The sequence below is a fragment of the Marmota monax genome, unplaced genomic scaffold (assembly GCF_021218885.2).
Source record: "Marmota monax isolate L192 unplaced genomic scaffold, Marmota_monax_Labrador192_F-V1.1 WCK01_AAM20220418_F8-fsc00230, whole genome shotgun sequence".
Lineage (NCBI taxonomy): Eukaryota > Metazoa > Chordata > Mammalia > Rodentia > Sciuridae > Marmota > Marmota monax.
Genome location: NW_026693365.1, coordinates 1350147 through 1375626, shown reverse-complemented (window position 1 = coordinate 1375626; position 25480 = coordinate 1350147). Strand labels below are relative to the sequence as shown.

The following is a 25480-nucleotide window of genomic DNA, read 5'->3' as shown; positions in this document are numbered from 1 at the left end:
ACAGAAAATTGAATGGAGCCACAGGATTCCAAAAGTCTGGTTCTGACCTAGCCTCATCCCTAACCAGTACAACTGGCCCTGTGGGGGTCATCACGAGGCTGAAAGAGCATGTGGTCTTGGAGAGCTAGCCTACGATGCCCACAGTGGTCCTACCAGGAAAAGATGCAGAGTGCACACCAGGGCAAGCACACGCAGCCTGATGGGTAATATGAGGACTCAAAAGACTAGGAAAAAAAAAAAGAAACCTTTATTTACAACCATGGAGCCCCACAGGAGTACACAAAACACAGAGTGTGCACACGTGAATGAACCTGCAAGCCAACACCTGCGGGTAGCGCCTCATTGACCTATCCGCACCACCATCACTGTGACGTTGTCCGCCGAGCCCCGCTGCACCGCCTTGTTGGCTAGCCTGTTACAGGCAGCTTCGTAGCGGGCATCTATAGCGGGCTTCCCTTCCCGGGTCTGGATCTTCTCATCCTACCAGATGAGAAAGGGGCCTGAGTGAGCAGGGGCTCTGTCTGCTCCCTGTCATCCTCCTGAGACTGCTCTGTGCCTATCAGGGTGCAGGGCAAAGTGACCAGTGAGTCCCCCAGGCAGAGCTCATGTTGAATAAGGAATACAAGGGCTGCCCCTGACACTGACGTAGGGCCTTGGGACTTCCGCTTCTCTAGAAATGGAGGTGCAGCTGGGACAACTGGCACACCCTTGTGAAATTGCTCACCTCCAGGCAGGACAAGATGAAGTTCACGGCTTCTTCTGGGGTAAAGACCTTGAAGAGCCCATCACAGGCCAGTAAAATGAACCTACAACACCAGGAAGAAACATAAATGGGTTTTAGCAGCCAACTACTTACAAACAATTGGAGGTGGACTTGGTACATCAAGAGTGGAGCTGCCGTTCTCTGTCCATGACCGACACCCTCATGCTAGGTGCCGCTCTTCTGTAGAAGCACTGTCACCTGCAGCACCAGGTACGAGGTGTACACACTGGGATTAACCAAGTATGTGAAGCCAAGCGTGAGCTGAGACCTGAGGGATATCCTGGGTGTAACCTTCACACTAGAAGGCCCAAGATCTCAAAGAGGGCCACCCCACTGTTTTGGTTTGAAAGCAGCACACTCTCCCTTTCAGGACCCCTTCCTCAAGAGCAGTCTCTGAGCTCCCCTGGGCTCAGCAAGGCAGCGCTCACTCTCCTGGCACTGCTTGGGTCGCCACCTTGCTCTGCTGCTGCACTGTCCAGTCTGTTTTCCTCTTCTGACTGGACATTCACATATCCAGTATTTTCTGAGCTCCTGGTCTGTGCTAGGGACACCTTCCAGTGTCCTGAGAGTCAGACCTGGAACCATCACCCATGCACACCCATGATAAAGGGAAGCTGCGACAGCAACGCAGGGCTGGGGAGGCAGACGGGCCTGGCCTAGTCTGAGGCAGAGAGGGGGCTGCTGGAAACACACCCCTAGGCCGAGGGTGGTCACAGCATGGCACACAAAGGCAGGCGTGGGCAACGGGAGAGGCTGTGAGGAGAGTGAGGCAGTGTGTGCTCTTCCTCTGCAGCCCTGAGGTGGGACCCAGGCTGTGCCTACGAAGACTGTTGGGTTGCAGTGGCCCCCCTCCCTAGGGTCATGCTTGTGGGCTCAGTCTGGGGGTCCCATTTTCCTGTGCTCCTCTCCATTCCTTCCTGCGGACATACTGCAGCCTCTCCATCATGCCAGGCTCCTTGGCTCTGGAATCCATTTTTCCCCACCCCCGAACCTTTTTTTTTTTTTACTTAAAAATTTATTTATTGTAATTTGTTATACATGACCGCAGAATGCATTACAATTCTTATTACACATACAGAGCACAATTTTCACTTCTCTGGTTGTACACAAAGTAGAGTCATACCATTCGTGTCTTCATACATGAACTTAGGTAATGATGACCATCTCATTCCATCCTCTTTCCTACCCCCTTGACAACTACTTGAGAGGTTTCCTCAGGGGCACCTGCCTTGTCTGCAGGCCCTCCAATGGGAGGTACCCAATTTGGTAGTGTTTCTCAATCGATCCTGGTTCTGCTTAAAAACGTCCCTGATTCTCCACCAACTATGAACCAAAATTCAAATACCTCAGTGGAACTGAGGGCCCTAGGCAGTCTACTCTGAATCCTCAGCACTGCTTTACCTTCCCAGCCCTCCCGTCCTCCAAATCCCCACTGTCATGGCCGGCACCTGCCTGGCTAGGCTTCCACACTGCCACTTGAATGCCCTGTGTGTGCTGCTGTCCTCCACTGCCAAAGCCTCCCAGAGCACCCCACAGGCCCATGACACACTGTGCGCAACTGCCCGCTGTGGACCCATCTCTCTCTTTAGGCCTAGCACAGTGTCTGAGACCTTGCCAGTCACTCACACCCTTCCCCCAGCAAAGGCTGGATACAAACTGGAAGGAATCCGGGAGGCTCAGCCCCACATGCACATGCACACCTGTGCCTGCAGGGCAGTTTACCTGTCGTTGGGGGTCAACTGGCAACGTCTGATGTCAGGCACGGAGGTGACCCCGCAGCGCTTGTACTGCCCGTCCCCAATGGAGCGGGACACCTCCAGCACACCCAAGACACGTCCATCCCTAAGACAAGAGAGACATTTTCAGACTCCATCCGAGAATCTGATCCTAAAAGCAGAATACAGAAGAGAAAGCTACAGACTATGGAATCCACATTATAGTACTGACACTTTTTTTAAACTAACTTTATTTATTTTTATGTGGTGCTGAGGATCGAACCCAGTGCCTCACATGTGCTAGGCGAGCGCTCTACCACTGAGTCACAATCCCAGCCCAAGTACTGACACTTCTTGATCTCAACTAATATGCAGTTCTGTGGGTCATTAACATCCGAGGCCCTAAGCTGAGCCCAGATCAGACCCCTGTCGCAGCTCATGGTGCTGCGCCTGACCTCCTAGGAGCTTGACAGTGGTTAATACCACAGTGCCAGGCTTCCCAAGTCACCAATAAGCTCTGAAGAACTGTGTGTGTGAACATGCAGCAAACTCTTCCTGGGCTCAGCCACTGTCTCTTGGAGGCAGAACTCAGCCTGGCCCTCTCTGTATCCGTCACCCCTGCCCGGTGGCTCACAGCCCGGTCATCCATACAAAAGCCAAGACTTCTGCTGGCCATCTCCTGGGGTACAAAAAAAAAAAAAAAAAAAATTACAGAGCCAGAGGAACTCGAGTGAGCAGGACCCACAGCTGAGAGTACAGGTGCAGCGGGGACCCGCAGTCTTAAGAGCCCCAGCTGAAGAGGTGCTTCAGAGGTTCAAGAACTGTGAGAGGCCAACAAAGTGCTTCTGCAACTGAGTGACAAGGTGCCTGGTGTGGCCCCCCCCCATCACAAACCCATCCTGTGCAATGACCTCTGCAATACAGGCTCCTGGAGGACCCAACCTCTGCCAGCTTCTGTGCAGCACAGCTCAGTGCACAGCACCAAGGCCCATCTAAGGAAGCTGAGCCTGCGGCGGCTGCTGCCTCTCCTGCCCGCCTGCTGCAGTGGTACACTCCTGAAGTGCTGCTGCCACGGCAGAGAGCAACGACAGATGAGCTTTGGCTCCAGAGAAGCCTGTGCATCCCAGGAAACACTAGGAGGGACCCGCAACCAACACCCACTGTAATCCCTTGCGTGGGATGCGATATGCAAATGCCAGGCCACCCCACAGAGACAGGTCAGTACTTCCCCAGGCGGAGACTGCACTGTGCCTGGGGAAGCCCACACCCTTTATGCTTTATGAACTTGTGATCAAGCTCAAGACCACTGCTGACCAGCTTTGTCAAGATCCAGCCAAACAGGCCACAGGCGTCCTAGTCCCCAGCAGCTTCTTCCTTCTGAGACCATGACACAAACCACATGTGACGGTTCCCAGGATGCCTGTGCCGCTCAGGGCGGTTAAGTTTCATAGCAGGTCCTCCCCCAGGAGCTGCTGAAAATTCATTCTTCCTCCAGGTCTGCAAGGCTTAGGGGAGTGGCTTCCAAGTCTCACCTACCACGTCATGCCTGTCCGTTGGTGCCGGCCCTCCTTAGGAGACCTGTTCTGAGACATGTCTCCTGCCCTTACACACTTCCAACTTTTGCTTCAAGTGGCTTCCTTTCTGTTTCCCACCTGCCAACCAGCCAGAGAAGCCTCTTCCTATTAGGCGAGGGGCTGCTCAACAGCCCTTGGATCTTAGCTGAGCCTGCTGGACTCGGTTCCAGTTCTTTCTTCATAACCAAAGAGGAGACTTCTACTCCTTGTGGGCTTCAGACTAACTAGGCTAAGGAAAGTGGAGACAGCTCTAACCTCAGGTCCTCTACGTGTGTACAAACGTAGGGACACAAGCAGTCTCAATGCAGCCTATCTGTGACTGACGAGTGCAAAGCACTAGGAGGTGACAGCTGCACTTCCTCACCATCCAAGGAATGGCAGACGCCCAAAACCAGGGTTAACACGACCAGTGCCACAGAGACCATGAGGTCTCCACTTCAGGCCTATTTCTCTCATCTTTCCCAAGACAGGTCTCACTAAGTTGCCCACACAGGACTTGAACTTGGGGACCTCCTGCCTCAGCCTCCTGAGCTGGGATCAAGTAGTGTGCCACCAAACCTGGCTCCAGCACCATCTCTTCAATCAGGAAAGATCAGAACTTGCCTGGATTCTGGGCACATGGTACTGACAATAACCTGTCCTGATGCCTTCCTTGTGAGATGAAAACCACTGTCTTCACTGTCTCAGAGAAACTCCCTGCTGCATAACTACCTTCAGTGTGAGGAAGTAGGAGAACTAAGAACACAGGCACAGGTTTTGCTTACTTTTGTAGTAAATACCAGGAAAAAACGGGAAATAGAGTGAAGGGAACAGAGAACAAAGCATGACATTCTTGAACATGTCTTTTCACTCAGTGTAGATTGTGAACCAGGAAACGAAAACTTTTTATTTTGGGGGCCTTTTCCCCCTTGTTAATGGAAAATTGAAACCTCTGTGCACTGCGGGTGGGAAGGTGTGTGTGGTGTTGAGGATGGAACCCAGGATCTTGTGCATGCAGGTGAGGAAAAAAAGGAAATCTTTTCCTTCTTTTTTTTTTTGGTACTGGGGATTGAACTCAGGGGAACTCAGCCACTGAGCCACATCCCCTACCCTATTTTTATATTTTATTTAGAGACTGGGTCTCACTGAGTTGCTTATTGCCTCGTCCTTGCTGAGCTTGGCCTTGAACTCATGATCTTCCTGTCTGAGCTGCCCAAGCTGCTGGGAATACAGGCGCGTGCCACCGTGCCCCACTCTTTTATTACTGTGGTAAAATACATATCATATGAAGTTGATCCACTTTCAAGTGCAGTCTGATAGAAGTACACTCACACTGTCCTCAACATCACCACCACCCACCTCTAGAACTTCCTCAGTCTTCCTAAACTGAACCTCCATCTCCATTAAGCACTAGCTTCTGCACCTCTCCAGCCCAATACTCCCATTCTGCTATCTCTGGAGTGGACCCCAAGCACCCTGATGGAATCACAGTGCTTGTCCCTATGACTGGTTTGCTTCACTCAGTGCAGTGTCTTCAAGCTCGTCCATGCTGCCGCGTGGCCGGCACACCATTCCTTCCTGTACACTGTGTTTTGCTTATCTGTTCACTTGTCCCCAGACACATGGACTGCTTCCCCTTTCTACTGTGAACGATGCTGTGAACACAGTGTACAAATACCTGATTGAGTCTCTGCTTGTAATTTCCTTGGGGTACATGCCTAGATGTGAAGTTGCTAGATCCTGTGGTGACTCTCCTTAGTTGCTAAGAAGTGCACACTCTTTTCCATAGTGGCTGCACCACCTTTCACCCCTGGGTGGAGTTGCTCACCTGCATGCACAAGATCCTGGGTTCCATCCTCAACACCACACATACCTTCCCACCCGCAGTGCACAGAGGTTCCAATTTTCCATTAACAAGGGGGAAAAGGCCCCCAAAATAAAAAGAAACTGAAACTAATGATCATAATAACCAAATAACAAAACCTCAGTGAATGATGACTTCACTTTATAGGCAGAGTTCTGACAGCTCCTCTGCAGTCAAGGTCATTCCCAGGACAAGAGAACAGCAGGGACGCTGAAACCTCATAACAGTAGTAACTTCCATACTATGATTCTGAAGTTGTTTTGACAAATAAATATACTAGTATTAGAAACCAAGATTTTCAGCATAAAAGAGCAAGCTGTAAATATTAAAGAAGTTAAGAGAAAAGCCTACCTTGTTACATTTGAGTAAGAAACAGCAATGTAAGCTCCTAATTTTATTTATTCTGTTTTTTTGGTTTTGATGCTGGGATTGAACCCAGGGCCTTGTGTATGCAAGGCAAGCACTCTACCAACTAAGCTACATCCCCAGCCTCTTAAACTCCTCATTTTAAACGTGTTGCTTCCTAGCTCTGCCAGTCCTTAAACAGACTCAAGACTTAAGTGACACTACCCAGAAATGTGGACCTTGGTTCTTAAAAGACTAAAGTCAATGTGTGAAGAGGACTCGGAGACCCTGAAGGAGCTTCCATTGTGGTGCTCGGGTAAAGCAGGAGAAAGCACCACTTAACACACAGAACTAAGCATGTGCATCAGCACACAGTGATCCACAAGGTGAGGGAGATGTGAGATGCAGAGGGACAGGCAAGACACTCACCCTGACTGCAGTCACTGTCTCACTCTGAAAACTGTTAACAAGGACAGAATTAAACACTCACCCCACTCTTTTTTCCCCCCATGTACTATAATTTCTTTCTTTCTTGTACCCCACCCTTTAGAAGACACTGTATGACCTCCTACTGATGAGGGAGAGTGCCTTTCCTTATAAGATGTGTGCCGACAAAGTGGAAGAGTCACAGGACAGGGTCACCTCTGCCATCTAATGAAACACAGACCCACACAGGGGTCCCCAAGGACAGCTAAAACTGAAAGGCCCACAGGAAAGAGAACAGTACCCCCAGACCTCCTGCTGCTCACGCATGGGAACCTGGAGCCTTAGAACTGGCTATCAGCATGTAGCCAGGTGTGGGACATGGCCTCACTGGAGAACAGCAATATGCCCAGCGAAGGAAGGGGCTGTTGTGTACAGAGCACCCCCATAAGATGCCTTTGTTAAAAACACTCAATTTGAACCTAAAGGCTTTATATCTAACTTCCAGAAAAAATCCAGAAATGACACAAAAATGAAACAAGCAGGTTCAGAACAGAGGTGACTCCCCCCACATAGCTGCTGTCCTGGACCAGCATGGTCCAAGTCCTAGCAGGAAGCCAAGGCAGTTAGGACATCTAGAGAGTTCTGCATACAGAGAGGATTCAGACAACCAAGATGACCAAAGGGAGTGCTACTGTCTTAGGTGTGACCCGGTCAGTGATTATGTCCAGAATATCCGTACACTGAGGGTTTCAGGGTGTTAAATCATCACATCTACAACTATCTTTCCAACAGTTCAGCCTGGCACACAGACAAACACAACCAAAACCAAATGCTAACTGCTGAATCCAAGTGCTAAAGTCTTGTTCAGCACGGAAATGCCAGGTGGGTGGCAGGCGAGCAGGTCATAGAGCTCCACTGCTTGGAGACAGAGCTACCGCCTGGCTCTGGCCTCTCACCCCACTTCTCTAAAATGAGGGGCTCACTCAAGCCCGTGCTATCAATGTACTGCTAAGGTGTCTGAACATCTGTGCTGAATTAAATGGGATGGAAAACAGGAAGCTCCTCCTCACAACTGGCTTTACATTCTGCCCCAGGACTGTTAATATCAAAATCTTTCTAAGAAGCTAGCCAAAAGAATAGAAGTCATACGAAAGTGCAGAGGAGGAGGTGAGGACACCAACATTAGGGTCACAGCCTCAGGCGTTAACTTCCACAGCAGGCACCAGGATAGCAGTGGTGGTGGCAAACATCAAGCAAACAGCAATGTTGAAGCCTAAAACCAGGACTGTGACCCCATCATGGCTCCTGAAAATTGCAGAGACGGTGGCCACAATTCCCCCTCACAGCCCAGCAGGCTGATCACACCTGCAGGAGCTCCCACCCCCTCCAAGGGCCCTCAGCACTGGCCACACTCAGCCGGAGCAGCGCAGGCTTCCTGAGCCAACAGAGAGAAAACTGCATTCAGAGACAAACTGCTCCCGGCTACACTGACAGGATTACTTCTTTCTTGCCTACAACAGAAAACAAATGTGACGTCAATGCAAAACGCAGGGTCCTTTAAGTGGTGTTCTCTTAGCACACAGTGCAGACTATAAAGCCCTCTTCTGGCCTCCTGGAAGGGATGGCAGATGAGAAACCATCAGATACATGGTCTTCAGTGATTTAGGGTTGAAAAGAATTGCTTAAGACAGAGCCAGATAACATGTAGTACTCTGTGCCTGAGAAGTTGTTCCCAGCAACCCAGAGACAGCAGCTCTGTGATGATGCCAGCTGTCTGAAGACAGCAATGGGTGGGTTTTTGTTTTTGAGATGGGTCACACTATGTTACCCAGGGTGGTCTCAACCTCCTGAACTTAAAACAATCCTCCTGCCTTTAGCTTCCCAGGTAGCCAGCACTACAGGTGCTGGTTCCACACTGGCCCTGCCTTGGAATTCTCCTATCTTAACCACTTAAGATGTTCTTTCTGGAGAACTCACCTAAAACTGTTAATTTACTCAATACAACAAATATTTTTTAAGTATTTAAAACATATTTCCCAGGCAGAGAGAGAATGCTGAAGATAATGACCATCACTCTGTCCCTTTGCAAGTGTAGGGAGACATGTTTTCTATGCACTCTGCTTCCCCTGGACACGTGAAATCCCACAGCAGTCATCCACGTGCTCCCCAGTGGCAGCCGAGAGAAGGTCTCGTCATGGTGGAGGACCATGATGTGGAAAGGCCCCCGCCAAGGTCTGGTGGCTCTTGTGCAACCAGTGGCCTGCTCTCGCTAGCACTCAGGTCCCTGCTTACCTGACGTTGCCTCCAGCCTTCTGTATTCTCATCCGCTCTTCATACTGGGTTGGGTTATGCTCTTTGCTGAGGCTTAAGGCTGCATGTCTTTGACTTTCCTCGTTATAACGACACAGGATTGCCTGCGAAGATGGAGATTATGAGAGAATCTAGAGTTACCAGTGGAAGAGGAAGGTCAACAATCGCATTTCACTTTCATCTACCAGCTGCCAAACAGAAGTTCAGAGAATCAAGCATCCACAAATTGTCAAATAGAAAAGTCACAGAACTGCAGGCTGAACTTAGGGGCACTGCACCACTGAGCCACATCCCCAGGCCTTTTCTTTATTTTTAAATTCTGAGATTGGGTTTCACCAAGTTGCCCATGCTGACTCTGCTGCTTTAACCTCCTGAGTATCTGGGATTCCTGGGGGGTGCCACAACGCCTGGCCCTTTCCCAGCCAGCCCCTGTACTCCTTCAGTTGTCACAGAGTAGCCCTGCCACACTCAAGCAGCCTCTTCATGGGGGAAGCAAAGCAGTCAGGGTGAGCAGCCTCCAGCTTTAGTTTCAGCTCTGGTGCAAACTTTGCTGGATGACCACAGCTGAATGCTCACTGTGGACACTGTCACCAACACAGAAGAGAAGCACTGTTACCAAAGGTAGGCTGTCAACAGTATTAAGGCCACAATCAAAGTCCATGTTCTCTTCTCTTGCTTCATTACAGAGGGTGCTGCTAAGGCTTGGAGCAGAGGTAACAGAGCTAGGATTTGAACTGGGTTTTTTTGTACCATTGAATCCAAGGATGCTTAACAACTGAGCCACACCCCCAGCCCTTTTTATTTTATCTTTTGGGACAGGGTCTTGCTAAGTTACTGAGCCTGGCTTTGAACTTGCGATCCTCCTGCCTCATCAGCCTCCTGAGCTGCTGGGATTATAGGTATGCACCACCATGCCCAGCTCAAAAAAAAATTGGGGGCTGCTTTTCCTTCTGTTATTTGGAGTCAACTGATACAAATATGAGCATGCTAGAGAGCCAGTCTAGCAAAGGGGCACAGAACATTCCCACCAGGCAGGGACTTCCATGTTCCCTGTGGCACCAGCTCAGAAGTACCAGGACATGGATATGAAGCGGGTGCCTGCGTGTCAGTCTGTGACAACTGAAGAAGTGCAGGGGCTGGCTGGCAAAGGGGCAATGAACTTGCACACAGGCTGGGCATGGCAGCTGCTGTAATCCCAGTGACTTGGGAGGCTGAGGCAGCGAATCCCAAGTTCAAGGCCAGCCCAGGCAACTTCGGGAGAACCTCGTAGAGGTTCGTAGCTCATTGGTAGATGGCTTGCCTATCACAAGCGAAGCCCTGGCTTCAATCCCCAGTATTGTAAAACAGAAACTAAACACCAGATCCTGATGGAGCAGGGAGGGACCGTCCGCAGCCAGCCCTCAGAGCCCTGCATCCATCCCACAACTTCACCTCACTGGCTTCTCTCCCTCACCAGGCAGACTGGGACTGTGGCTGAGCGGAGCCTCACCTGGTACTTCTTTAGCTACAACTTCAAGTTATTCCAAAATCACAAGGACTTTAGAGATGCAGGGGTTAATGCTTTCGTTCATTACCATCTGAGGTCAGAAAAATGTTTAAGGATTTGCGAACAGATGAAATTCTGAACCACGGTATCAGAGTGCGCTGTCTGCATGCACACCCACAGGAGGTAGGTGGGAGGGAGGGGAGGAAGGACGGTGTAAAGGCAAAACTGCTGTGAGGCACAAGTCTCCCCAAGGAACAGACTGCCTTGACTTTAGCTGCTGGTCCCCTCCCAGGAGTCACACTGTGGCAGAGCCTGCTGCAGCAACCCCACCAGAAGGTCTGACCCAGCCACTGCCACTGCCACTTAAAAAAAAAAAAATTATTTTGTAGTTATAGTTGGATACCTTTATTTATTTTCATGTGGTGCTGAGGATCAAACCCAGGGCCTCACATGTGCTAGGTGAGCGCTCTACCCCTGAGCCACAATCCCAGCCTGCCACTGCCACTTTGACCTCACTTAGCCAGTGCTCGCTAAGGGCCCCCATAAGATGTGGGTGGCTCAGAGCCACATACCCGACTATCTCCGAGGTTGGCAATGTACAGGATGTTGTCTACGGCCAGGACACACGTGGCAGTGGACCCGTCCTTCCAGGCAGGCTTCCTGGAGAAACATCAGATATGCCGTTACCACCACAGGCAAACACCCAGAGGTCAAGTTCCAGAGAAGAAGAAGTTGCTCAGACTCTAAAGCGACCATTTTCATGATGCTGCATGGTTTGAACAGGGTTAGTGGCCCCCGAATGCCCACATCAAAGGCTTGAGCCAGGATGACACCACTGGGGGTACAGTGATCTTTGCAAGGTGGGCCAGTATGTTGCTGCAAGCATTCACTTGAGGGTACTGTCAAAGCATGCCCTTGAAGAGGCTGTGGGACCCGGCTGTTGCTCCTCCCCTTTGCTTCCTGGTCCAAGATGCCAGCACTGATTCTGACATGTTCCTACCCTGATGTGCTGCTCTGGCCAGAGGACCAATCCAATGGGCCACTCTATCTTGGATTTGAAGTCCAGACTGTGAGCTAAAATAAAACTCTTTACTTCATAAGAAGCCTGGGTCAGGCATTTCATTATGGGATGCAAAGCTGACTAACCCATTGCTTTTTTATTGTTTCAAGTTTATCTAGTGGTTGTAAGGGTTTACTTGGTGCTGGGCACTTTTCGGACATGAGCACTAGTATTAATCTGTATCGGAAGGCCTGACACACGTTCAGGAAAACAGTGCCCCATTCTTCTGCACAGAGTTATACTTACTGGCTCGAAGCCTGTTTAAGGAACTCCTCGTCAGTATGCTTGAAAGTGTCCAAAAGGCATCTCTTCACGGTCTTCTCCACACTGATCACATCTCCTATTACAGATGGTCCAAGAAAGCAACAAGCTCTCAAGGCATGAAGCCTGCCTCCCCCTGCTCATACTGGCTTTGTACTTTGCATACATCGACTGACGTCTTCCCATGACAAAGAGCCACCTCCACTTCCTCACCTATGGAACAGTGCCCGCCACATGTGCGCTCGCCATTTCCCCAGGTGAAGGCAGGTGAGACACTCGACACCCTCGAAGTTCAAGACACAAGGAGCACAACCGCCCCCGGGGGTGGCCTCAGCGCCACTTTTTAAAAAATTTAAAAATTTTTAATTGTACAAAGATATGAAAAACTGTGCTCTATATGTGTAATAAGAATTGCAGTGACGTGTATTTAAAAAAAAAATAAAATCAATTAAATAATTAAAAAAAAATTTTAGTTGTAGATAAGACACAACACCTTCATTTTGTTTTGAGTTTTTTAATGTGGTGCTGGGGATCAAACCCAGTGCCTCATGAGTGGTAGGCAAGAGCTCTACCACTGAGCCACAACCCTAGCCCTTTTTAAAATATTTTTTAGTTCTCAATGGACTTTTACTTTTTTATTTAAATGTTGTACTAAGAATCAAACCCAGTGCCTCACACATGCTAGGCAAGCGCTCTACCACTGAACCACAACTCCAGCCCCCACACTCTTAATTTTAAGAGCCATTAATCACTTTCTGCCAAAACAAACCAGCACACCAACTACCCAACAGACAGCAAAACCAAAATAAACACTGATTTATTTTTTCATCTCACCTTTAGGAAATTTCCTGATTAAGTTCTGATGCAAATTCTGTGCAGCAAATTTTGAGGCTCGAATTCCTCCATGTCCATCAAAAACGGCAAAATACGAAACCCGAGTGCTGGAAGAACAAACCAAGTATCAGTGGGGTTCTCATTGCAGAGATGGCACCTCCTCAGTGAAACTCCACATCTGGTCTCCAACAGTGAGCACAGAGACAAGGAAGCTGGGCAACCCAGAGGAATGAGGCGAAAACAGTACCCAAGACAGGCATTTAAGTAACTCTCGGCATTTTAGTTAAATGTTAAAAACCCACACTTGCTTAAAAAAAAAATCAAAATCTGTTAACTGATGAAATTAAATTGACAATGAAATTAAAACTCACAGCTCCTTTCCTATTTAACTTGAACTTGTTTTTCTCTTTTCTTTTTCTTTGGTGCTAGGCATCAAACCCAGGGCCACACACATGCTAGGCACCCACTCCATCACTGAGCCACACCCCAACCTCAGGTTTGGTTTTAAACATTAACACATACTGATCCACTGATCCAATAGTCAAACATGTCTATGAGAGCTGGGAAGAGTCATGTGTGAGGCCAGCCTGGGCAGCTGAGCAAGACTATCTCCAAATAAAAATAAAAAGCACAATGGAATATTACTCAGCAATAAAAGAGAATAAAAACATGGTATTGCAGGTAAATGGACGGAGTAATGCTGAGTGAAGTCAGCCAATCCCCAAAAAATAAATGCTGAATGTTTTCTCTGATATAAGGAGGCTGATTCATATTGGGATAGGGAGCGGGAGCATGGGAGGAATAGACGAACTCTAGATAGGGCAGAGGGGTAGGAGGGGAAGAGTGGGGGCATGGGGTTATTAATGATGGTGGAATGTGAGAATCATTATTATCCAAAGTACAGGTATGAAGCACGAATTGGTGTGAATATACTGTATACAACCAGTGATATGAAAAATTGTGCTCTATATGTGTAATTAAGAACTGTAATGCATTGCCCTGTCATATATAAATAAAAAACGAAGGAAAAAAAGGGCTAGGGACTGGGGATATAGCTCAGTTTATAGAGTGCTTGTCTCGCATGTACAAGGCCCTGGGTTCAATCCCAGCACCACAAAAAAAAAAAAAAAAAAAAAAAAAAAATTGCTGGGAATGCAGCTCAGTGATAGTGCATCCCTGGTTTCAATCCCAGTGAGGATCTGGGGAGAACTGAGGGAAATTCCAGAACTATTATAGAAAAAAATTAATATCTAACTTTAAAAGCATAATACTAGTATTATTCCTTCTTCCCTTTCAAGTCTTACCAAAACCCCACACATGTGGAACACAAGAAATCAAGAAAACCGTCAGGGAGAGATCAAAGATGCCGTGAGAAAGCCGCCTGCCTGTGCAGCCACTCTTCTCTCCATGTCTGGGGTTCCATTTCTGCTCAGGGACATGAGCCATGAGAGACTAGCCTGTCTGGCTCAGAGCTAGGGGCTGCTGCCATGCAGCTGGCATCTCTGGGCGGCAGGGCTATAAGATCTGCCTGCTGCCCCCAGGTCTTCCCTCCTGGGGAAGGGAGTGGGATCCCACAGGCCCCACTGGTGCAATCCTGGCACACTCCCAGGCACACCATGACCTAGGCGAGCAGCGGTAGTGAGCATACAGCTGGCCTGCCCCCGTGACAGCCGCCTGCAGCAAACGTCCCCCCATCTTCACCACCAAGCACAGTGTGTGTTGATGGCCATCTGGTGTTAGTCAAAGTATGAAGTGCGCACATCATGTAATTCTGGATTATGGAAATTGCACATGTAATATACATAGCTGTGATTATTCAATACACCATTATATGTGTAGTGAAACGTTGTTAATGCCCCTTATCTCCAAACTTGTGGTTGCTGAGTGCTTATCAGAAGGCTTCCCTTCAGTTTTCACAGCTGCAGGAAAAGTCTCATTGTCTTTCTTCTCCTCAAGGTCATGGTCTTTCTGGGTCCTGGTTATCTGTACTGCCTCTCCCTGATCCTATTCAATTAGAAATTAGTGGCTCCCAACTCTGTCTTCCAGGATGCAGAATAAAAATATTCTGCCAGGCCTCTGACCGAGCATCCCTGAGCAGTGGAGCTGTGTGTGCTGGGACCACAGCCGGGCCCTGGAGGCAGTGGTGACCAACGGGGTGTCTGGCAGGCTACAGCAGTGAGGCTAGCCTTAGGCGTTTAGATTTTTCTTTTTTCATAGTAGGGAAGGTTCAGCCATCACTGGGGTATTTTAGAATCCCAGGACATCAGAGTGAAATTATCAGTTGTCAGTGTTTGCTTTAACATCTGAAAAAGGTTCCTGTTCTATGTCACTTCAGACCATTAGGTACTGTGGGTGAGGCGACACGCTCCTCTGCCATGGCCCCCTAGGAAGCTGTCTTTCTGCTGAATACTGTACCTTCGCTCTCTCTCAATTCGAGTGGACTATGCTTTAGTGTATTTATAAATGATGAATTCAGTTTCTGAAATTAAACTTTTTTATTTGCGGTTAAAAAAAAATATTCTGCCAAAGCTGCTCAGCTTCTGGTAAGAGTAACATACCCTGAAGTCCATAACATGGGAGTCACTTCCCACTCAGCGGCACCTGGCTGTAGCCCTGTGATGTTGCAGCCTGGGCAGCTGAGGGCTGGCCTGTGCCTATAAGCTGTTCATCAGCATCCTGGCCTCTATGAGGCCAGTAGCACCCCCTCCCCCAACCCTGACAACAAGAATGTCCCCAGACACTGAGAAATGCCCCTGGGGGACAAAAAATAACCCCAGCTAAGAAGCACTGATACAGAAGCAAGCAATCCAAACCGCACGTCAGAAACTGGATTCAGTCCAAAATGCCAGGCAGAACAGAGGAGAGCTTCACATGAGCAGGCTTGCTGGAACACAGCACTCACATGAGGGAGGATGGGGGCCTACACTCGTCAGTGATGTCATTCAGGATGACGTGCGCGTCCTGCATCTCCTCCCTCTCACCCTTCCGCTCAGCCACATAGCCTTTGAGACCAAAGATCACCGAAGAGGCTGGGGAAGAGAACAAAAAGCCAATACAAAACTGTGCCCTGCCCTCTGGAAGCCCCCATCCCAGAGCAATGAGAGAAGGCTCAGCAGCTTTACTCAGTAGTGCCCTAAAGACACAAACAAGCCAATGACAGTCCTCAAGACTGCTCCCAGCTGCAAGTCTTAACCACAACCAGAGCACTGTTGGCTAGGCTGGGCTGAGAGGCTGCACGTGGGGCAGGAGCAGGGACGGGGGGTGGGAAGATGGTCAGCAAGCACAGACATACTCTGCCCAAGGAGGTCAGAGAGAGAGCAGCAGGAGGTCAAGGGAAGTACTGTTATACTGCAGAGATGGAACTGCACCAGGGAAAGGGATCCTACGCAAATCCAGTCTTGTGATAATTTAATGAGGACATATAAAGACTCCCAGTTTGGGAAAACTGTAGCGTACACCCCAAATACCTTGAAAATATGTATCCAAGTGAGGCTGGTAAAGAATGTCAATGAGTGATAAGATTGCTGCTTTTGCTTCAACGAGGACACAAGGAGAAACAAGGCTTTCAGAGGCACAGAATCTGGTTACCTTAAAGGCTAGGCTGGTTTAAGCTCACATGTGCCACCTGGCGCCAGGTAACTAATAAACTGGCACTGAGAAAAGCTGTCCTCTGGAAAGCTACAGGCTGAGTTGAGGCCGTGGGCTCACAACGGCCTCTCCCACAACTCTGACTGAGGACTTTTGTGCCAAGGACAGAGCAGGACAGGAAATGAAAGCCCACAGCTACTTCCCATTACTCTATGCTAAGTAACAGCTGTAAACAAAGACTGGGGCGTCAGCAGGAGCCGGAGTGGCCAACACACTAACCATCCCAGCAGAAGAGGAAAGCAGGGCACCAGTGCTCCTTACTCCTGAGGAGCAGATGTTCCCCTGGGACCTAAGGCAGGGTCCCAGGAGAAAGCAAGGTCCTCCTGGGAGCTGTCCACAGAGGGAGCCCCACCCACTCCTCAAGTGCACAGGCAGAAGGAAGTATTCTAACTAGAAAGCCGAGATGGGTTTTGCTCTGGGCTAGTTTAAAAGATGAAGTCTAATACATTTGTTTTCAAACTGTCTGAAAACCTTTACAAACTTTCTTTTCCACAAGCTCTTCATTGCCATTCTCCTCCTCAGAAGTTTTCCTTTTTGCTCCTTTTCCTTCATTCTTTATGGTCTGGGAGATTGACACAGCAAGAGAACCTGGAAATAAAGCAAAAGTCAAGACAGAAACACAGCTGTAGACCATCAGAAAAAGTCACCTGCAGACGAGGCTCCACCCCACCCTAGAGACAGAATGATCTCTCCAGCAAGGACAGTCAGAAGTAGTTAGGCCCAGGACCTCGAGGAGCTGGGGTGCACAGGCGGTGCTGTGGACCTACAATGGAGAACACCAAGCGATATCCAGGCCCCGAATCATCCTGGCCCTGAAAGAGGTTGTATAAGAGGCTTCTTGGTAGCAAAAATGCACATATTCTTGGCCTACAGCATACACATGTTTTATATCCACAGATCCATACTGATAAATAGGCACTTTGCAAAACCTGTAAACACACTGCCACATCCAGAATCAGCTCACAGAGTAACATGCCCCAGACCCTCGCTATAAAAGTCTGCTTTTCCCACTTGAGGGGGACGGACCTGAGCTTCAAGCCACACCTAATGGCCCCTGCAGTGCTTGTGTGCTGGGAATGAGGGACACCTAGGTTCAGAGACACGTCCCTTTAGGTCAGTACTTAACCTTCTAGCCTAGGTTTCCTCATCTGCTACATAGCTGAGAACTCTGTCCCCTCAGAGGGCTGTTTGAAAGTCAATGAGGACAAGGTACATGAGCCTGCTATACCAAATGTTCAACACATGTCAGGGTGCCTGCTATACCAAATGTCCAACACATGAAAGTGCTATCCAAATAAATGGTCTGCCTTTAGGTCTGAAGTATGCAGCCATTCATTCAGCATATGCTTTACCAGATAACTGAATCCTGAGGAAAAATAAAAAGATCCTTAGCTGGGTGCGGTGGTGCACACCTATAATCCCAGCTACTTAGGAGGCTGAGGCAAAAGGATCACAACTTTGAAGCCAGCTTTAGTAACTTGGTGAGACTCTGTGTGTCAAAATAAAAATTAAAAAGGACTGGGGATGTAGCTCAGTGGCAGAGTGCTTGCCTAGCAGGCGTGAGGCCCCAGGTCCCACCCCCAGCACCACAAAAAAGAAACAGATCCTTTATGGGGTGTATTTCATGGCCTAGTACTTGGTCAATTTTCATAAATGGTTCTTTGCTGCTTCAGAAGAATGTGTGGTCTTCTCAAGAAATCCAAAATATTTGATGCAAGATTCTCTCTCCAAAAAATCAGGCTTGTTAATGGTGGTGGTTAAATCTAGTAATAGTTTATTTACCTACTAATTTGTTGTCTTTTATTAATTTACTAGTTCGTGGTCTTCTGCACTATGAACAACTAAGAGACAGCTGAGTTTACTCTTCCCTTCTATGTAACAGGGACAAAAAAGAAACATTGCTGAGAGGGGGACCACACAATAGTACGAACAGGCCCGACACACGTGGGTCTGGCAAGAACATAGGCAAACCAAAGTAACAGACTACAAAGAATGTGTAAAAGGTTAACAACTAAGTTAACAGTAAACTGTTAGCTCCAACAGGCCGAGCCCCAATAAGTTAGTCCCCACAGTGACACAGCACAGAAGCACCTAGTTTCTGCTCCACGTGAGGGTGCTGTGCACTCTACCACACCTGGGCTGCACTGCGATGCCACACCATCCCAAACCCCAGTCCCGCCTACACAGGACATCCACCCTTACCTGACTCGCCACTGCCGGCAGGTGGGAGATCATCAAAGAGCAAAGGTCCCCCTGGTCCTGAAACACAGCAAAACACCCAGTGAGCTCACAAAGGAGGACAGGCTTGAATTTCAGAATCCATCCCACCAGGACACTATGTAGGTACTGGAATAAACTCAAAGCTCTCGTGTCAATCCAGTGGCAACTCACTGCAACAAATAACATCTTGAACCTATTTTAAAGTCCTATCATTGCAAAGGAAATAAAAATTCTGCCTTAAAAAGTTGAACTTTTTTCAACTAGTAGAATAAGCACTCAAATGACCCAGAGGAAACTGCGACATTTTTACGCAGTACTTCTCAGGGCTAGCGACTAGCAAATTTTTCTGCCTTACCTGATGCCATGGATTCAAAACTTAAGACAGTCCAACACCTAAAACATCTGTGTGTTGAAAATGGGGGAAAGGGAGAAAGATTGAGACAACTACAATCCCAGGATGAGTAGAGACGTTGACACACACCTGGGAGAGCCTGAAGACTGTACCTGAGTCAGTACTGCTGGCCGGAGGGAGGTCCTCAAAAAGAAGGGATCCTTTCTGAGCTTCCTTCCCTGAAACACAGAACACCTGTTTAGAGCAGAGGACGGTCATCCAGGACGGACTTTCAAAGGGGACAGCAGTGTGTTCTCCCCCACTTTGAGACAAGTTCAAATTCCTCCTTTCTGTTTGACAAACTTATTTTTAAAAATACTTCCTGGACAGTTGTTTAACATAGAGCTTTGTTTCCAGCAGTTACAGTCAACATAAAAGCAATGAATGATGCCCCAGAGGGCACTTTAAGGCCACTAGGTATTTGAGGAAAACAAGGTTTTTTCCCCTGATAATTTCATTACTAAAAGCATCAAGTACTTAAGACACCTTCTCTAAAGAAGAATCTTGGGAAGAAAAAAAAAACTGATTTTAGACCAAAACAAGAAGAAAGAACTTAAGAAATAGTAAGCTTTCAAAGGCTCCATGTGTTAATAACCTATCACAACAAGACTGCAACAGAAGAAAATCCCTGCAACTTGGGGCCACCAGCCCCAACACAGTCCCTGAGTCAATAAACATTTACAGAGAAGCCTAGACATTTTAGACAGTGGAAGACAACTGGCCTCAGGAGAAAGCCAGCAAAATGTTTTATCTGAACTCTGAAAATTTACACTCCAAAAGTATGTCCTAAATTTTCATGTCCCACTATCCCTGTCTTCATAAAAGTCAACTGCCACTGCTTTCTCTCCAGCTTTTCTCCAAAATTCTATTTAAGCTATCACATATATGAACTAGCACATGAAAACATGGGGGAAACATAAGATGGAAGAAGAGCAGTCCCCCTACCCTCAGCCTCACCTTCTAGTTTCAATTAACTGAGGTCAAACACAGTCCATAAGGATTAAATGAGAAATTACAGAAGTAAACAATTTGTTTTTAATTGTGTACCATTCTGAGTAGAAGAATGGAATCTTATGCCACCCTGCTCTTTCCTACCAGAGTTATGACTCATCCCTTTATCCAGTGTCTCCATGATCTATATGCTACCTATCTATGAGTTACTTAGTCATGATTGTCACATAGTAGCCATCCTGGTTATCAAATAAATGACTGCTGCAGTATCATACTGCTTGGGTTCGAGTAACCCTTATTTTACTTAATAATGTCTCCAAAGCACAAAGTTTTATTATAATACATTGTTATAATTGTTCTATTTTATTTTAAGTTGTTGTTAATCTCTTACTGTGCCTAATTTATAAATTCAACTGTATTGTAGACACATATTATAGGGAAAAACAACGTACACAGTTCAGGACCACCTGAGGTTTTAAGCATCAACAGGGGCTCTTGGAACACACTCCCTAGATAAGAGCGGTCTTCAGTACAGCACACTGACCTCCTATGAAGTTTGAGATGCACACCAAACACACAGTGTTTGTCTTGCTTCTTGATCTTCAGAGATGAATTATAAAAACACACTCATTTAAAACTGATTCACTCTAAGTTTGTATTCAAGATTTTCATCATATTATCTTTTTGCCTCCAAATAGAAATCAACTGAGTGTTAATTCTCTTTTAAAAACAAAAATTTCAAGTAAAATTCTCTAAACTCCAAGGAAAGAAAATTCTCAAGGGGTCTTTAGGTTATAAGTATCAAACGCATGGATTCAAACCCATGCTCTTCATGAGGTGCACTACGCGCCAGGACCTTTGTAGGGATTGTACAAAGATCCTCTCATCTTACCCCTGCATCGATCCAAAATGATAACCTGGAGGCTCTACAAAATCTTTTGTATCATCAAGATAGTCAAACCAGCTGGGCAGGTGGTACATGCCTGTAATCCCAGAAGCTCAGGAGGCTGAGGCAGGTGAATTTTGAGTTCAAAGCCAGCCTCAGCAACTCAGGGAGGCTATAAGCAACTCAGTGAGACCCTGTCTCTGAATAAAATATAAAAAAGGGCTGGGGATGTTGCCCAATGGTTAAGCACCCCTGGGTTCAATTCCAAGTACCAAAAATAAATAAACAAATAAAATAAAAATGATCAAACCAGAAGTTAGTATCTGGACTATTTAAAAGAAAGAAGATCTGTTACAGATACATAAAGGGAACTTCTGATTAGTCAAAATCTTATATTCTATTTTGGATACACAGAATTGGGGAATGCTATCATTGGACAAAATGTGACCTTGTCCCAAAACTTTGAAAGAGCACCCCCAGATCTGAATATAACAATCCTAATAAAGAATGAAACAAAACTGAAAATGTTTTTCATTACAATTAATCTCACCTAATTTTTTGTTACTGACAATCTGATGCAAAGTCTACTGGAAGTTATATGAGACTGCTGTGCAAAGCTACTCTAGGGTTGGTCATATTCAGTTAGTTAAAGGTTGCTATATACAAAAAGATATTTTAAAATTTGCCTAAATTGTGTTTTTCTTTTCTTTATATATCAGAATTTTCTTTCCAACTACAAAAAGCAACACAGGTGTGTTTCCTAAATACCACAGAGGCACTACCAAAGGGGGAGGGAAAGGTGGTAAGGGTCTGGCTCCACCACAATCCCAGCCACAGCAACACCTCAGAGCTCACTCCCACTCCCCTGTGCTCCATCCCACATCGATCACTCAGGTACCCATTAGGGAATGCCCAGAAGCCAGCACACCTGTGTCTAACTCACTCTGACAGCTGCATGCTATTCCACATGGGAAGTAGCTGTATTCATTTGTCAAGTTCCCTTACTGATGGGCATTCAGGCCATTTTCTAGTTCTTCACATGACAAATGATGCCATGACAGTGGCAATAACATGATACATGCCTGCTGTCCCAACTACTTGGGAGGCTGAGGCAAGAGGACCACAAGTTTTAGGCCAGTCTGAATAATGTAGTGAGACCATGCCTCAAAAATTTTAAAATAGGGGTGAGGCTGAACTCAGTGGTAGGGTTCTTGCACAGCATGTGATAGGCACTGGGTTCAATTCCCAGTACGGGGGGAGGGGGGGAGCCACACAATCTTACACATATAAACTTACTTAATCTGGTCAAAGGGTATGAGGGAATTGAACCAAGGGGTGCTCTATCATTGAGCTATATTCCCAAACCCTTTTTATTTTTGAGACAGGGTCTCATTAAGTTACTGAACCTAGCCTCGAACCTGTGATCCTTTTGCCCCAGCCTCCCAAGTCACTGAAATTATAGGCATGTGCCACCATGCCTGGCTGAGTAGTTTAAATTTGACAGCCACCAAAGTGTGTCCCCAAAAAAGTTGCAGTAACTTCCACTGCCAGAATACATTTTATGAGAAAGGCCATTTACTAACACCTCCATGAGTGCTACCAATTTTTGCTAAGCTGTAGGTGGAGAAATATACCATATCAGTGATGTGACCTCTCCTTCCTCAGTGCCCAGAGAAACAGCACACTTATAGGAACAGGACATGTCCTCTGACTATTTTCGTAATGGGATATCTTTGTCTTCTTTAACTCCTTTTCTTCTTAATCCTTTCACTTATTGAGTATATTGATTTTGTAATGTACACTATAGTTATTTCCTTGAGTTTGCCTTTTGCCTTTGTGGTATATTCTGTCCTGCAAAAAATTTAACTTCACACTGTCAAATTCATTTTATTTTTTTATAACTTGAATTTTTTCCCTGCAGTTTTACAATCGATCTGTTTTATTCTAATATCTTCACTTTTTTTAAAAAAAATCAGTTTTTAGTTATATGGAGACAATATCTTTATTCTATTTTTATATGGTGCTGAGAATCGAACCCAGTGCCTCATGCATGCTAGGCGAGCACTCTACCTCTAAGCCACAACCCCAGCCCTAATATTTTCACCTTTATATTGATATATCCAATTGTTTTAAAGAAGTATTTTTAAGATGGTCTGCCAAGCAAATACTTTGTCCTCCACAGATGACCCTCAGTTTTGTTTTGGGTGCTAGGGATGGAACCCAGGGCCTCAGCATGCTAAACATGTACTCTACCACTGAGCTACACCTAGCCTGACCATCAGTTTCAAACTTGCTGGTGTAACAACAAAGTCAACCTCCATTCCTATAAAACTGAAACTGAGTTATTACCAAAACAATTTTAAGTCAACATTTTTATGAGTATGGCACAGAAAAATTCCATTTCTGTCTCACATAAATATCTTTCTGTTAGGTAACAGATCAAGTTTTAAAAAACTTAATTTAATGAGCAATCAAAACCTTTTAAGGACAGGGATGAAAACTATTAATTTAGCACATTATGTGAAAACATTTAGTGCACTCTTTCTACATTCTTTCTCAAGATCATTAAAACTTAAATTTTGTAGTAGAAACATTAGAAGCGATGCTGAAAACAAAACCAAAATCAAAAGAACACAACACACTTGGTGTGAGCTGAGCAGTGTATTAACATTCTACCTTTGGACACTTAGTGCTTTTACAAAAGCCATTTAAGATTGCTCCCCCAGCTTTAAGCAGCTGAGGTTAATAGCTCATGTGACAATGGCTAACATCTGCAAAGCACTTTCCGCTCCATCCTACACCATGAGTGCCACACACTTTTACCTACACGATGACAGAAGTTGTCACTCCTGAGCTAGGGCTGTAGCTCAGTGGTACAGCGCTTGCCTAGCATGCATGAAGCATTAGATTTGATTCTCAGCACCACATGTAAATAAATAAAATAAAGGTCCATCAACAACTAACATTAAAAAAATAGTGAAGGTGTCACCCCCTCTTATAGATGCAGGAACAGCCATAGAAAGCATAGGGTTAGTAAGTGAAAAGTGGGATTTGAAACCAGTCTGGTTACACCTCCCAAACATTACTTCTGGGGACTGTGAGAATAACCAGGTTTTTCACACTGCCTGCATCATCCACATATCAGGTGTGAGGTCATGAAACAGTACAGCCTCATCCTTCACCCACATTAGCAGTCAATATGATTTACTGAAACAAAGTGTGATTTGTAATTAATTTATTTTAAAAAACAAGTATTTTTCCAAGAATGTGAAATCTGATTCTGTTCTCAAATGATTTTTTTTAAAGTCAAATCTCATCTTTTGGTTTTTAACCATCAAGATTACTGGGTTCCAATTCTGTCACTCACTTTAAAACTTATCCCCTAGCTTCCTACAACCTAGGAATTCTGAAAGTAAGACTTCTTGGTTTTAAAGCTATTTGTAAAAACAGTCACAGAGTCTGTGACGGCGACAGTGTCCTGGCAGAAGGGACTACTTCACTAATGCACTCCCAGGGGAGGAGGCTGAAACACCTGCAGCCCCTCTGCCACCTTGTCAGCAAGGTCTGGAAGCAGAATTTGGGGGGAAAAAAAAATCAGTGGCAGGTTGCGCCCTCCTCACTATATCCAACAGGCTGCTAAGTGACAACTTGTAAGACTTGGAGTGGTCAGGTTTTGTCACATCATGGGGCCTTCCTCTGAGAGCAGACCCAAACTAATTTCGGGTAAAAAGTAGTAGAGACTAAAAAAGGTCCCAGCTTGACAGCCACACCTAGGCATCTAACTGCCCCAAACACATTCGGATACAAATCACGCTCCACCGAAGCAAGGGCCTGCCTGCCAGAAGCCGGTTTGCCCTCCACTGTAACTGCAGTTGTCCCGAGAACAGACGGGGAGCCCGGTTCGCAGCCGCAGGGAACAGTCATTCAGACTCCACTGCATCTCCGGAACGGCCGGCCGGAAGGACGGTGCCATTACCAGGTGCGACAGCAGACAACTTCTCTCGCCGCGGCGAGGAGACGGACCCAAGCCCGCCGGCCGCCCCGGGCACGCTCCGCCCCGCAGGCCGCCGGTCCGCCCCCGCCCCCTCGCTCGCCCCCGCAGCCACTCGCGTTCAACGACAGCCACCTGCGCGCGGGACGCAGCTCCGGAGCACCTGGGTCCGCGGTCCGCGGCCCGAGAGCCGGCGACCGGGGCGCAGGAGGCTAGGCCCGCACGCCCACCGGCTCCGGAGAGGAGCTCGAGCCGGGCTCAGGTAACAAAGGCGCGAACCTCCGCACCCTCAGCCCCGGCGCGTGGGCGCGGGTGCTGCGACTCGGGCCGGCGCGTCCGCCGCGCCACACCGGCCCGGGCAGCTGCGGCCGTCGCGCCGGGGCAGCAGGCCGGGTGGCCAGGCGCGGCCTCCGCCGCCAGGACCAGCGGCGCCGTCCCTTCTGCGCAGCGAAGATGGCGCAGGCGCGCCGGCCGCTCCGCGGGGTCGACAGTCAGGGCAGGCCGTGCAGCCCGCCTCGGCCGCCGCCGCCCTCCCGCGCCGCGCCGCTTACCCGCAGCCGGGCGCGGCGAGCGCTCGGGCTCGGGTAGGTCCCCGAAGAGGTCCATGGCGGAGGCTGGCAGCGGCGGACGCGCAGCCCGAGCAGCGGCCGCGCTCCACACCCCGGCGGCGGCGGCGCCGTCTGTCACCCGGCGGCGGCGCGGGGCGCCACCAATCGGCGCGCGGCGCGGCCGTCCGTCCCAGAGTGCCGCGCGCGAGTGGGGCGGGGCACCGCAGC

At 47.7% G+C, this 25480-nt stretch overlaps 1 protein-coding gene across 2 annotated transcripts; it reads right to left on the bottom strand.

Moving 5' to 3' along the window:
• Positions 1-225: 225 nt before the first annotated feature.
• Positions 226-25397, bottom strand: Ilkap (ILK associated serine/threonine phosphatase). 2 transcript variants are annotated; one of them, XM_046457008.2, is made up of 12 exons: positions 25256-25397; positions 18990-19055; positions 18468-18524; positions 16737-16853; positions 15520-15646; positions 12618-12724; positions 11769-11862; positions 11035-11122; positions 8959-9080; positions 2486-2605; positions 725-806; positions 226-480 (listed from the first exon to the last, which is right to left on the bottom strand). In XM_046457008.2, the coding sequence occupies exons 1-12, from the start codon at positions 25308-25310 to the stop codon at positions 340-342; spliced, it is 1176 nt and encodes a 391-aa protein (XP_046312964.1). In that variant the 5' UTR covers positions 25311-25397; the 3' UTR covers positions 226-339. The 2 variants fall into 2 exon arrangements, with proteins under 2 accessions (XP_046312964.1, XP_058439284.1); XM_058583301.1 differs by having other exon boundaries at positions 11769-11869; positions 12619-12724.
• Between the last annotated feature and the right edge of the window lie 83 nt (positions 25398-25480).

What these genes read in the sequence shown, in the direction of transcription:
- Ilkap (XM_058583301.1), bottom strand. Translation starts at nt 25,310, where the DNA reads ATGGACCTCTTCGGGGACCTACCCGAGCCCGAGCGCTCGCCGCGCCCG. An exon ending in AGGCCCCCATCCTCCCTCAT is followed by an intron (nt 12,725 to 15,519) that starts GTGAGTGCTGTG and finishes TTGTTCTTCCAG; the next exon opens with CACTCGGGTTTCGTATTTTG. An exon ending in TCATCTTGTCCTGCCTGGAG is followed by an intron (nt 481 to 724) that starts GTGAGCAATTTC and finishes CTCATCTGGTAG; the next exon opens with GATGAGAAGATCCAGACCCG.